The sequence below is a fragment of the Pipra filicauda genome, unplaced genomic scaffold (assembly GCF_003945595.2).
Source record: "Pipra filicauda isolate LSUMZ 115617 unplaced genomic scaffold, ASM394559v2 scaffold195_size2193078_pilon, whole genome shotgun sequence".
Classification (NCBI taxonomy): Eukaryota; Metazoa; Chordata; class Aves; order Passeriformes; family Pipridae; genus Pipra; species Pipra filicauda.
The window spans coordinates 666,178-680,508 of record NW_024104304.1 but is presented as its reverse complement, the minus strand read 5'-3'; the positions used below and the strand labels follow the sequence as shown (position 1 = coordinate 680,508).

The following is a 14,331-nucleotide window of genomic DNA, read 5'->3' as shown; positions in this document are numbered from 1 at the left end:
GTCTATGGGGTTTGAAATTTTAACACCCACTAGCACTCACAACACACATATACACAAGTATATGTATTCAAAGACACCCATTTCATATACGTTTGTGTCACTGTGACAAAGGAACTTACATAAGACCTTTATATACCTGAACTGTAGCCTAGCTATGTTCAACTTTTTGTCAGGGAATTGGTGCTTAAAATACTAAAAAAACAATGGGTAGAAAGATTGAAAGGTGTTTATATAACTGTATGTATTGAAAAACTGATTTCTGTGAAATGAGAAGTCCTTGCAAATAGGAACTTACATTAGCTCATTCAGATGTAGTGTTGCCATATTTAGAGTGAATTGGAAATCACTCTAACACGTTCAGCAACTTCTTATTTGGGGGACTATTAGCTACTGTAACTAGTACTGTTTAGAAGTCCAGGCAATATTGTTTGAAGGGCTTGTAACTTCTAACATAGTTTTTGTGCATTTTTCCTTTTACAGAACTGACAGCTGTTCAACAAGCTATGTCTGATGTAAATCACAGTTATGAAGATTTGGGAGTTTTATTGAATGAAAAGATTTCAGAACTAGAAAGTATGCTTTCAAAAATGCAAAATATTCAGGAAGAATCAACCTCAATGATGCATTGGTTGCAAAAAATGGATAAAACTGCATCAGACTGGGAAGCTGCTCCAACGGATAGTGAAGCGGTTAAAGCCCAAGTTGAGCAACATAAGGTACTTTGTGCCTTCAAAAACATACTCTTTTTTATTGGTTATTGGGCAGATGCTATGACATAACTGATATCTCAGCCTAGCTTAATGTTGCTGAGAGTATTTAGATGGTCCTAGTAACCATGTCAGTCAGGCTTAGAGCAAATCTGGCAAACTGTGTCAGTGGAGAAAGGAGCACTGTGTCAGAGAGAACCAGTTTTGCAGGTCAGAAAATAGTAATTTTGGTGGACAGTTAAAATAGGTGAGGCTCTATTGATTATGCAATTAACTTTTTTGATCTCCTTAGAGGTTTAAAGGTATATACTAGATTAATTGTAATATCTGAAGGGCTGTATCTGTCCAAAAGCTGTTTCTGCAGCTGCTGATTCACTGACGCTCCACAGACCTCCTGGTCTCTGCAGCTGCAGCAGCTTATGTCTCTTCCAAGGCAGTGTTTCTCTTCAGCAGCCTTGTCATGCTTGTTAAGTTATATAGCTGCACAACAGTCTCCTCCCCACTTTTTAGCTGATTTGAGAAAACCACTGAATCAGCAGTAGGCTTCTGTCCTGTTTCAGCATTGGAGACATATGCTTCCCTAGCAATGAAGGACAATGTTTACACATGTAAAGGTTCATCTATAAAGGGAAATGTAATGCATAGGGGAAATTCATTCCTTGCTTGTGATTGTGTTTAAACAAGGAACAGAATTTGATTTAACTGAGTTTCTTTTATATTTGGCAGGTCATCCTTAAAAATTAATCTGAACATCTACCAACTTTCCTCAGAGCTGGATAAAATTCAATCTTAAAATTCAGACTAAGTGTGGAATAAAACTAGCTCTTTATTTTTAACAGAGACTATGCAAAGCTAACATGAGCAGTGTAGTAATGGAAGAATATTCACAAATATCTGGAAAACTGAATGAGTGCTTAGGCAAGAGTCATCTAATGCAGTTGGACCTTTTACTAGAAGTTCTAAATGAAGTACAGTTTGTTCAGTGTTTATTTTAGTGGGTTTTGGATAATTAAAAAGCAGCTCTCCAGGGCAAGCTTTGTTACTTAAGAACATTCGTATAAGAGCCCTTTGCCGGTTGTGTAAGAACTGTTCACTTCTGTCTGCAAGAACATCATGAATTAGGATTTGCTGAGGCATGTCAGTCTCCTGTTAGACCTCACTTTAAGCTACGGTTCTCTTTAAACTATGGTTTTAGGAGATCTACAAGAAACAGTCTGTCTGTGATAGCAGGATTTCTACTGAGGTAATGAGGCCACACCACACTCCTCTCTGTTGGTGCTATTGGGGTTATTTCTACTGTGAACTGTGCTTTGCAGTAGTCAGTTTGCCTTTTGTACATTAACAGGTTCCAAATATATGTGAATATGATGGGACCTAGTGGAACTTATTTATCTGAATTCTTCTAGTTCTGTCACTTGTTCAAATTAAGCAACAATTATTAATGTAGTTTAAGTCTTTCAGGTTCTCTCTTCCAAAAAAATTTGACCAGCAACATATACCATTATAAGGTGTTTTGAGATTCATAACAGAAAAGTAGTATATAAGTGCTAGATATGTACTGTTTATCTTCATGCTTAGCATCTCAATATTAAGGACTTCAAACTTTACCATTCCTCTTTAGTCTCTTATTTATTTATTTTATCATTTAAATTTGCAGCTTTTTGAAACTGAATTAAAGCAAAGTGCTAATAAAGTGCAGGAACTAAAGGACAAAGTAACAGAGCTGCTGGAGAAGAACTCTGACTCTCCCGAGGCACCTAAGTGGAGACAAACATTGGATAAAATAGGTACTTCAGTAAAGCTGTATCATAGCTCAGTGATTTGGAAGTTGTTTTATTACGAACTTTTTAATGTATTACCAATCACTAGTATATTTAGTATCTTTCTCCCTCCTACCCCTTAAATCCTGTGGAAATAACTCCCTTAACAGGAGTATAGATCTGGACTAATGACAGTGATGTCCACAGGCTTTGCATTTGTATCAGTGCAGTTGAGAGAGGCTATAGCTTGACTCCCTGCTTTAGAGGGCTTTACCTTTTATCTGCAGTTAAAACTTGACTGACCAGTTGCTGCTCAAGATACATGTTTTATTCTTCTTACACAATACAACAGATTAAGTCGATTCTAATTTCATGTAAAGAACAGTTAGAGTTGTTGGTAATGCTCTTTTACATGTTTTTTTTTCCCCATGAACTAGTGGCTTTTGTCATTTGGTAGGTTTGGTAGCCTTTTGCTGTTTTCTAAAACTGATTCTATACATTTTGCCAAAAAAAAAAGGAGGAAATGACCATGTTTGGACAGTAGATTTTGAGATATTCCCGTGCATAATTGTCATAAACTTTTAAAGATTCTTTTTAGGTTTGCCATATTTTAAATAAATTATAGGTCTGTCTTGTTCCATAGTGATAGGCATTTCTATAGCTACACCAACAGTAACTTCGAAGCTGAGGATTTTTCCAGTCTGTCCTGTTTTAAGTGAAACTCTGAAAAGTTTAAGTAGCAGGTGAGATCTCCAAGAGATCTTTTGTAATGTTGAAAGGGAATTAATACAGAATGAGCAGAGGTCAAAGACTGTGAAGCAGCAAAAAGGAATTGAAAAAACCAAAGATGAAGATCAGGGACAGGGAGAATTAGCAAGATACCAGAGCTGACTGAGCAAGCACTGACAGTTTCACAGAGGGGAAGGGGAAAGTTGCAAGACTGTAAGACTCAATGTCTCCTCTGGAAGCCACTTGCCACAAGTGGAAAAGACTATATGTTGGCATAGATGTGAACCTAAGCTCACACAGTACTTTTGAAATAGCTATGTGCAGAAGTATTCTCATTGCCTGTCATTAGGTACCTTGTTTAGATGTCTAAATGAGACAGGTAATCTCCACAGGCTTTGAAAGCAGATGTTTGAAAGAGTTTGAGAGAGTTTGAAAAAGTTTGAAAGAGTTAGGCTTTTTCAGACAGCTGTTCAAAGTTGAAGCCTGAATTAGGGTTTCTGCTAACCCTTATAAAGGTATGAGGTTTTTTTACTGAATAAGAAGGAAGATTTGTCTCTCTAGATCAGGCACCTGAGTTATAACTGAGTACAGCCCTCTGGCTTTAATGTCATTTGAGACCAAAGCCTAAATTTAGGGGTATTTCATTTAGTAATATGCTAGTCCAGTTTTATTACATGTTGTATATTCATTGGTCTAAAAATTCCACAAGTGTCTGACCTTCATCCAAATGTATATGGGTCTGACTGTTAAAAGATGTATTTGCCGAGTCACTGCAATAAGGCATCTGGAGTTAATCAGCAAAAAGCCTTATGAGAGAGCTCTCTTTATGTTTCATATATAGTCTGCTGTCTGACAACCCATCTGCTAGAATATGCATGCAATATGTTAACATTATCATTGTTAGATTCCAAATGGAAAGAGCTCAATCAAGTTACATCTGAGAGACAACAAAAACTGGAGGAGTCATCAAACTACCTGACCCAGTTCCAGACAGCAGAAGCCCAACTAAAGCACTGGCTTGTAGAAAAAGAGCTGATGGTCAGTGTGCTAGGACCACTATCAATTGATCCTAATATGCTGAATACACAAAAGCAACAGGTTCAGGTGAGTAGTGCCAACATACATTATTGATTTCCATTTCTTCTGGTATTTTTCTATTAGCAAAGTACTGTTTTGCATCTAGAGTAGATAGTGGTTAGTGTGATCCATTAGATTTGTTTATCAGCTTAAGTCATAGTTGACTACAGTAATTACCAGAAAAAATTATCATAGGAGTGAAGAGAGATCAGTACAGCTAAAGGAAAAAATGTTGAGAAGATACTGATCCTCTGATAGATTTTTTTTTGTTTTGACCATAGTGTGGTTTCTCTGGAGTGGAATGAAAATATCCCTTTGAATTTTATTAATTTGACATCTTACGGTCATTCTTTATTACAGTCTAGGCTTAGAACTAGCTTTTTGAGATTTTATTCAATTGACTGTGCCAGTAGCTAACAAAAATACAAAGGCAAGTGAAATGCATTACTGTGGATAGATATGAGGCCAAGGGTGTAAAAGACAGAAGAAAGTATAATGAAAGAGTGGAGCAGTTTGCTGACAGCAATACAGCAAACTGCAGACAAAAGAAACAAAAGTGAAATCAGATGAGGTTGCACAATGTAGAAATTTTAATTTCAAACATTTCTATTGCTGCCAGGTAATCTAAACTGATGAGAAAAACCATATTTTTTGCAAAAAAATTATTAAAGCTGCAATATAATTATTGATTAAAATGAAGTGCTTAAAACATGAACTATGTTCTAAGATTATGTGAAAATGACTCAATATTGGTTTGTAAGTGCTTCAAAAATCTAGACTGATGGCATAAAACCATAGTGTATCCCTTAACAGTCCTTAAAAGTTCAACCTAAATGACTTAAAAAGAAAGGGTTTGGAATGTTCTGTAAAGTAAAAGCATTATATTTGTCCCTTCTTCTGCAAGCACTGTGACTTATTGTCAAAAAAAAATACCAGAATCCAGTGATATAAACTTTAAAGGTCTCAGAGTACACATTCAGTAATTTCGTGAATTATCCACGTATTTTCTGTGCTTTAATAATACATTGCAGTATTATGTCAGAATACACCTTCTTTGAAGTTGTATCTTAAGAGAAATACCAAAACTGTCTAGGAAAGGAGACACTGCTTGAAACTAAAAAGCATTTACTTTACTTGGTGTGGTTACTTAATTACTGTGATATTAACAGAATTCATTGTTTAGTTGTATCTCCTGGTTGAATTTCCATTAGATGATATGTAAATTCACCTCATTTTTTTCTGGTTCTTTGATGTAAATGCTTGAAAACAACACAGTTTATGTGTAGAAGGTGCATTTATTTCACTGGCTTTTAAGGTCAGAGATTGATTAGAGAGCTTAGCTACAACAAATTCTACATAATTTTTGTCAGAAGCACTTCTCTTCTTTTTCTCATGAGGTAAATGCTTTTTAAAATTCTCTTTCTTTCTAGATTCTGCTTAAAGAGTTTGACACCAGAAAGCCACAATATGAGCAGTTAACTATGGCTGGTGAAGGGATTCTGAAGAGACCTGGTGAACATCCACCCTCACATGAAATTGTAAAAGAGCAGCTGACAGCTGTGGCACAGAAATGGGACAGTCTAACTGGCCAGCTGAGGAAGAGATGTGACCGAATTGACCAAGCCATTGTGAAAAGCACAGAGTATCAAAGTCTACTCAGAAGTCTATCTGATAAGCTAAGTGCCTTGGATAATAAGCTAAGCAGCAGCCTGGCTGTGAGTACACAACCTGATGCTGTGAAACAACAACTGGAAATTGCTAGAGAAATGAAGGAGGAAATAGAACAGGAAATGAAGAATATAAATGCCGCGCAAACCCTTTGTGAAGAGCTGTCAACGCTAGTTGGGGAAGAGTATTTGAAAGCAGAACTTACAAGACAGTTAGATGGCATCTTAAAATTGTTTAAGGATATTGAGCAAAAATCAGGTTAGTATTTACTTAAAGAAAAATAGTAATTAAGGCATAAAGTTAAACATGACTTTATGATAGAGATATTGAGTTAACTGAGCCTGATGCCAGCTCTCTATCTAGTCCATTCCCCAAGCAGTTGTACATTAGAATTTGCGAGAGTCCCCGTACCTTGAAAAAATAAGAACACTACTTGGGATCTCTACTGAAAAGTTTTGGAGAGAATTTCAAGTACAGTAGCAGGGCTTCTTTTCTCATCTCTTCCTTCCTTCCTCACCTTCACTGAATTAGAATACCAAAAGAGGATGCTGTTCATTGAGCTATCTAACTTCATTGGGGCAGATGTAAGGCAAAATCATAATTTTTATGCAAGAACCCCTTAATGTCTTGGAGAAACACAGTGGCAATTGTATAAAACTGCCTGTGACAGAAGGGGGCATGTAGTCTGCAGCCTTCCCTTACCCTGTGAGCACAGAACTGAGCAAGTGATATCATGCTTTGTTGTCCCTAGCAGCCTCAGTTTTAGCTTTTTAATTTCCTCTGGTCGCAAGGAACTTCGAAGGATCTTCCTAAGAACACATATTGCCTGCAGGCCATGAGTTAGACACTACTAGGTTAGACCACTTAATATTCTCTGTGCTTACACTTCATAATACCATAAAACACGATTGTGTGGTTTTTACCCCCAAAATCTGCCTGAAGGGAATTCATGTAGACACAGATTGGCTAAGCTTACCTTGTTTGATTCATGTTCTAATGCCTTCACTGCTCTGCTGTATTACAGGCATGAGTCTGTCCCTTGCAAAAAGCTTCGTTGACTTGGTTGTCTGCCAGTCAAACACCACATTCAAAGGACCAGCTTTCCTTACTTTAATGATTATGTAATTTTGTAATAGAATCAATATTAGTTTTTTTTTTTCCATTGAATACTAGCAGATCTGACAAAATGAATCTCTGTAATGTCTTCTGTTTTGTAGATAACCATGTTCAGCAGCTTCAGTCAGCATACACCACTTCTCATCAGTTCCAGCAAATGTCTAAGGACTTTCAGACCTGGCTAAGCAAAAAGAAAGAAGAGCTGAACCAGGCTCGTCCTGTGTCAGCCAAACTTGATGTCTTGCAATCACTAATTGAAGAGCAGAAAGAATTTAAGAAGACAATGACTGATCAGATTAGTTCATATGAAAGAATTGTTGCAGAAGGAGAAAGTATTTTACAGAAGACTCAAGGAGCTGATAAAGCAGCATTACAATCCCAAATTGCTACACTCAGAAATAACTGGGATGAAATTAATAAACAGGTAAAAGAAAGGGAAGATAAATTAACAGATTGTCTGGAGAAAGCCTTCAAATACAAGGAGCATGTAGAAAATCTGCAGCCATGGATAGAGAAGTGCCAAAGCAACCTGTGTGAATTAAAAGTTGGCATAAACCCTATTGAAATAGAGAATTCTATTGCTCAGGTGAGGGCATGGCAGAAGGACCTGGATAAACACCATGGGATGGTGGAGCTATTAAATAATTCTGCTGAAAGTTTGCTCAGGGCAAGTCAAACAGATAAAGAAATTGTTCAAGAAGAAACAAAGGTGCTGAATCAGAATGTGAATGTGGTTACAGAACAGTTACATAAGAAGAGAGAGTGCTTGGAAAATATGGCACAAAGACTGAAAGAGTTTCAGGAATCATCCAGGGAAACTGAAAAACAGCTTAAAAGTGCCAAAGAGCATCTGGAAGCTCATGACTCACTTGGACCTCAGTCATTCAGCAACAAACACCTGACAATGATGCAGGCCCAGCAGAAAGCCTTGCAGGCTTTAAAGCCTCATGTCGATCTAGCAAAAAAACTTGCCCAAGACCTGGTAGTAGAAGCTTCTGATTCAGCAGGTGTTTCTGACCTTTTGCTCCAAGCTGAATCTTTGGAGCAAGAATACACTGCAGTGAACAAGCAGGTTGAAGATAGGTGCTCATTCTTAGAGACAAAACTTCAGGGAATCGGCCATTTCCAAAACAGCATCCGAGAGATGTTCTCTCAGTTTGCAGAGTTTGATGATGAACTTGATAGCATGGCTCCAGTGGGGAGAGATCTCAAGGTATTGCAATCACAGAGAGAGGACTTAAAATATTTCCTGAAAAAGTTGGAGGATCTTATAATGAATAATGAAAATGCTAATAAAAATTGTAAAATGATGCTAGCCACAGAAGCTGAAGCTTCTCCTGATCTTCTTGGTATAAAGAGAGACTTGGAAGCTTTAAATAAACAATGCAACAAGCTACTAGACAGAGCAAAAGCCAGGGAAGATCGAGTAGAGGATACTATTTGCCGTGTTGAGGAGTTTTATAGTAAGCTAAAAGAATTTTCCAATCTGCTTGGGAAAGCTGAAGAACATGAAGAGTCACAAGGTCCTGTTGGAATGGAAACAGAGACAATTAATCAGCAGCTGAATACATTCAAGGTAGGAAGATTGCTTTCTTGATACTATAAAGTATTTTACCACAATACAACTTTATTAAACATCATAGGGAAAGAGATTGGTTACATGCAGACCTTGGAGGAATCTTGTTTTACAGCAGTCTGTTCTGCCTGTATGCTTTTTATCTGTTTTAAATTAGTGTCTTCTCATGGGTCCTCAAAAGCTTTCCTTTGCTACAGCTTGGCAGATACTGCAAACTTTGCATCCCAGCTCCTAGTTCCTGCACTCCAGTTCCTTCTTCACCTCTCTTCATTATCTTGTTACCCTCTGTAATCCATCTGCCTTTTCTATTTTTGGGAAACTGTGTATTGTCTCTATTTGATGTCCATGTATTGCACAACTTTTTTCTTCTCAGTGGTGTGAATTTTAGACTCCAGTATTCACATACTAGACCACATTCACTTTGCTCTTCTGAGTAGTTTAGGGGTTTTTTTTCACATGGGTATAGGCTTCAGCATATGTAGATTTAAGATGTTACTTTTTGCCATTTTGTCTTCTGATACACTGGCCAGTTTTACCTCACTGAGGTAAAAACCTCACTTACCTAGAAACATCCTACTAAAAAGACAACAGGCAAAATGAGCCCCCTGTTATACTGGGAGTTTGCTGTAGCTTCCTTATCCAAAATGTGCTGTGGAGCTTCTGTGTGTAGCTTTTATAATACGGCAGTAAGCAATCCTTGTCCAGCTCAAAAAAATGCATTACAGTGATAGTGAGTGTTAACTGAGCTTTGGTGCTGAAATGAAGTACAGATATTTGCTTGGTTTAGGTTATAATAAATGAATTTCCAGTGCTCATTAGAAAGATTTATAAATCCTATAGATGTAAGCAGTGTTTGAAGAAGATCATAAATTTCCTAATGGCTATATGGTAGCACCGAATATTCTGTGCTGCTTTGGTTTCATTCCAATCTAATATTGATTCAAATGTTTGTATGACTTGTACATTAGTTGACACTTAATGATAAAACCAAACCTTCATAACAAGATTCGATAAGCTATGCTGTTTAAAATTTGATGACCTTGGAAAACAGTCATAACACATAGAATCAACTGGGTTGGAAAAGACCTCTGAGATCATCAAGTCCAACTCTTGATCCAACACCACTGTGGTTACTAGACCATGGCACTAAGTGCCACATCCAGTCTCATCTTAAAAACCTCCAGGGACAAAGAATCCACCACCTCCTTGGGCAGCCCATTTCAATGTCTGATTACTCTCTCTGTAAAAAATGTTTTCCTAATATCCAACCTAAACCTCCCCTGGCAGAGCTTAAGACCATACCCTCTTGTCCTACTGCTGGTTGCCTGGGAGAAGAGAGGAAGAATCACTTCCCTGGTCCTGCTGGCCACACTGTTCCTGATCCAGGCCAGGATGCCATTGGCCTTCTCGGCCACCTGGGCACACTGCTGGCTCATGTTCAGCTTCCTGTCAATCCAAACTCCCAGCTCCCTTTCTGCCTGGCTGCTCTCCAGCCACTCTGTGCCCAGCCTGTAGCGCTGCATGGGGTTGTTGTGGCCAAAGTGCAGGACCCAGCACTTGGCCTTGTTGAACCTCATCCCGTTGGAATCAGATCATCTCTCCAGCTTGTCCAGGTTCCTCTGAAGAGCCCTCCTGCCTTCCAGCAGAGCAACACTCCCTCCCAGCTTGGTGTCATCTGCAAATTTGCTAATGGTACACTCAATCCCCTCATCCATATCATCAATAAAGATATGAGATAGAACTGTGCCCAACACTTATCCCTGGGGGACACCACTAGTGACTGGCTGCCAACTGGATGCAGCACCGTTCACCACCACTCTCTGGGCCCGGCCCTCCAGCCAGTTCCTGACCCAGCACAGGGTGCCCCTGTCCAAGCCGTGGGCTGCCAGCTTTTTCAGGAGTATGCTATGGGAGATGGTGTCAGTGCCTTTGCTGAAGTCCAGATAGACCACATCCACAGCCTTCCCCTCATCCACCTGGCAGGTCACCTGGTCATAAAAGGAGATCAGGTTGGTCAGACAGGACCTGCCCTTCCTAAACCCATGCTGGCTGGGTCTGATCCCTTGTCCATCCTGTAGGTTCTGTGTGATTGCACTTAGGATGATCTGCTCCATAACGTTGCCAGGCACAGAGGTCAGGCTGACAGGCCTGTAGTTTCCTGGGTCCTCCTTGCAGCCCTTTTTGTGGATTGGTGTGACATTCACCAACTTCCAGTCATCTGGGACCTCCCCAGTGAGCCAGGACTGTTGGTAGATGATGGAGAGCGGCTTGGCGAGTACTTCTGCCAGGTCCCTCATTACTCTTGGGTGGATCCCATCTGGTGCCACAGACTTGTGAGGATCCAAGTGGCTCAGCAGGTCGCTGTTTCCTCCTGGATTACAGGGGGGCTATTCAGCTTCCTGTCTCTGTCTACCAGCTCTGGAGGCCAATTGTCCTGAGGACAACCTGTCTTACTGTTTTAAATTGAGGAAAAGAAGGTGTTAAGTACCTCAGCCTTTTCCTCGTCTTTCGTGACTATGTTCCCCCCCATGTCCAACAAAGAATGGAGGTTTTCCTTGCCCCTCCTTTTGCTACTGATGTATTTGTAGAAGCACTTCTTGTTATCCCTGGCAGAAGTGGCTAGATTGAGTTTAAATTGTGCCTTTGTCTCTCTAATTTTCTTTCTACATGACCTAACTATATTCCTAAACTCTTCATGAGTAGCCAGCATTATTTTCCATAGTCGGTAAGCTCTCTTTTTTCCCCTCATTTCCTTCAAAATCTCCCTGTTCAGCCCAGCTGGATGTCTTTCCTGCCGGCTTGCCTTTTGGCACACTGGGACAGCCTGCTCCTGTGCATTCAAGACTTCCTTCTTGAAGCATGTCTATCCCTCCTGGACCCCTTTGTTTTCAAGGGCTGTTTCCAAGGTATCCTCTGAACCAGTCTTCTTAGTAGGCCAAAATCTGCCCTCCAAAAGTCCAGGGTAGAAGTTTTATTGATGGCCTTCTTTGCGTCCTTGAGTATTGAAAACTCGATTATTTCATGGTCACTGTGCCCCAGATGGCCTCCGACCACCATATCTCCCACCAGCCCCTCTCTGTTTGTGAACAGCAGGTCTAACGAGGCCCCACCCCTGGTAGGCTCATTTACCAGCTGGAGCAGGAGATTATCCTCTATACACTCTAGGAATCTTCTAGACTGCCTCTTCTCTGCTGTGTTGAGTTTCCAGCAGACATCCGGTAGGTTAAAGTCGCCCACAAGGAGAAGGGCTGGCGATTTTGAGACGCCTGCCAGCTGCTTGTAGAATAATTCATCACCCTCATCCATCCTGATTGGGTGGTCTATAACAGACTCCCACCAGGATGTCAGCCTTGTTGGCCTTCCCCCTGACTCTGATCCACAGGCACTCAACCTTATCGTTACTGACTCCAAGTTCTACAGAGTCAAGAGTCTCTCTAACATACAGAGCCACTCCTTCACCTCTCCTACCTTGCCTATCCCTTCTAAAGAGCTTGTAGCCATCCATGGCAGCACTCCAGTCATGTGAGTAATCCCACCACGTTTCCATGATGGCAACTACATCACAGCTTTCCTGCTGCACAGTGGCTTCCAGTTCCTCTTGTTTGCTACCCATATTGTGTGCATTGGTGTACATGCACTTCAGCTGGCCTGCTGGTAGCATTTCTAACTCTGGCTTTCCACTCTTAGGTTCATCTCTGGAGAGCCTTGTTTCAACCCTTTCCCCCTTCAAACATAGTTTAAAGCCCTCCTGATCAGCCCTGACAATTTATGGGCTAGAGTCCTTTTGCCCTTGCTAGATAGATGAAGCCCATCTAACTCTAGCAGGCTCAGTACCATAGAATTTGCCCCATGGTCGAAAAAACCAAAATTCTGCTGGTGGCACCAATCCTTTAGCCACCTATTGATAAGGTGAGTTTTCCTACTCCTCTCCTCGTTCATCCCTGCTACTGCAGGAACTGAGGTGAACACCACCCGTGCTCTTGTCCCTCTAATAACTAATCAACCCAGTACCTTGAAGTCCTTTTTCATTAGCCTGGTACATCTTTCATTAATGTCATCACTGCCAGCCTGGACCAGCAGCAGTGGATCAGAGGGCCAGATTAGTTCAGGGAGTCTCCTACTAATATCTCTCACCCAGGCCCTGGGAAGGCAGCAGACTTCCCTATAGGATGGGTCCAGTCTGCATATAGGGCCTTCAGTTCCCCTCAGAAGGGAGTCACCAACTACAACTACCCTTCTTTTTTTCTTTATAGCTGTGGTTGTATCTGTCTGGTAGATGGGGTACAACCTGAAGACCCTCTAGACAGATCCTCTTCTTGACTGCCCTCTGCCTGACTGGGTCCAGGGCCTCAGACCTGTTCTTTAAGGGCACCTGGGGAGGTGATGGGGGTCGGGAGGGGATTCCTTTACCTCTCCGATTGGGGACCTGTTTCCATTCCCCCCCCATCTAGTTGGTTTGCTCCATCTGCCTGATGGCAGGAGGGGCAGGGCTTCACTGTCTCCTGCTGGACTTCCTTTGGAGTCGAAAGGGTATGACTCCACCAGTCTATTTCCCTTTCACTTTCCCTAATACTTCTTAGCCTCTCCACTTCTTCCTTGAGCTCTACCACTAAGCACAGCAAATCATTCTCCTGCTCGCATCATATGCAGGTGTCTCTCACACTGTCCCCTGGTACCAATACCAGGCTCAGGCACTCTGTGCAGCCAGTCATTACATGCCTGGCCCAACAGAGGGTGCATTTTCCTTGTTTAAGGAAAACTAAACCAGAAAACTTTCATCTGGGAATTTCGAATGGAAGTTACTGTGAGTTTTGATGATCTTTTGGAATGCATAAATAGAGATGAAAATCTTGAACAAATAGTTACATAGTAAATCCTTCCATTAGACCGGGAGGATTAAAATTGTATGCCAGTCTGTCTCAAATTCAAAAAGAAACAAATGGCTTTTCTTTGTATATGGTTTGTAAAACACTTTGGATAACGGAAAATAACAACAGCTCCTGCTGTGATTGCTCTTGCCTACACTGACTGTACAGGATTTCAGCTGTAGCCAGTTTGAGATTTTACGGCATTTCTTACATTTTCAAACTTCAGGTGCGGCTTCAGGTCTTTGTTAATATATGGTTCTTTGTCTACAAAGAACAATGCTTCTAGGAGGTAGCAGCCTGATGAGCAGATGGTAGAAGAACCCAGTTCCCTGTGTGTTGTGTCAGTGATGTAGTTTGTTTATGCATTGAAAACGACACAGCAATTGTACAGGTTGGGAGTAAGAGCCTTCTCTGGTCTGTGCAGACTTGTGGGGAGACAGTGTCCCCATAACACAAGAGTTGGTATGGTAAGAAGACCAAAAAACCTGAGGAGACAAAGAAGAACAGTAATAGCAACATGTTTATATCCAGAAGTCTACTCTGGGATTGTATTTATGTTAGATATTTATAAGCTTAGAAATCTGTTTTGCTTGAAGCAACTGTTTTAGGCCATGCTTTTGCTTATGAGTAAAAACACAGTGCCATTAAACAGGAGGTAGAGGAAGATGGAAAGATGAAGGGATTGTTTAAATAAATGAAGAGCAAATGCAGAAATAAAGCAGCAGAGTGAGGAGTCTTTGAAGAAAGGAAATAGGGAGATCAGAATGGGAAATTTTATTAGGTGAGGATGTAATTAGTAAAGGGAGAATGATAGCAGGAGGATAAGGATC

General features: G+C 40.6%; 1 protein-coding gene across 15 annotated transcripts in view; it reads left to right on the top strand.

Moving 5' to 3' along the window:
* DST (dystonin) overlaps positions 1 to 14,331 on the top strand; it is a 306,949-nt gene that overhangs the window by 217,697 nt on the left and 74,921 nt on the right. For all 15 annotated transcript variants that reach the window (XM_039380429.1, XM_039380420.1, XM_039380416.1 and 12 more), the window contains 5 exons: positions 481 to 716; positions 2,365 to 2,494; positions 4,101 to 4,300; positions 5,704 to 6,199; positions 7,159 to 8,633. In XM_039380429.1, coding sequence (XP_039236363.1) covers positions 481 to 716; positions 2,365 to 2,494; positions 4,101 to 4,300; positions 5,704 to 6,199; positions 7,159 to 8,633 — 2,537 coding nt within the window. The remainder of the gene's footprint in view (positions 1 to 480; positions 717 to 2,364; positions 2,495 to 4,100; positions 4,301 to 5,703; positions 6,200 to 7,158; positions 8,634 to 14,331) is intronic.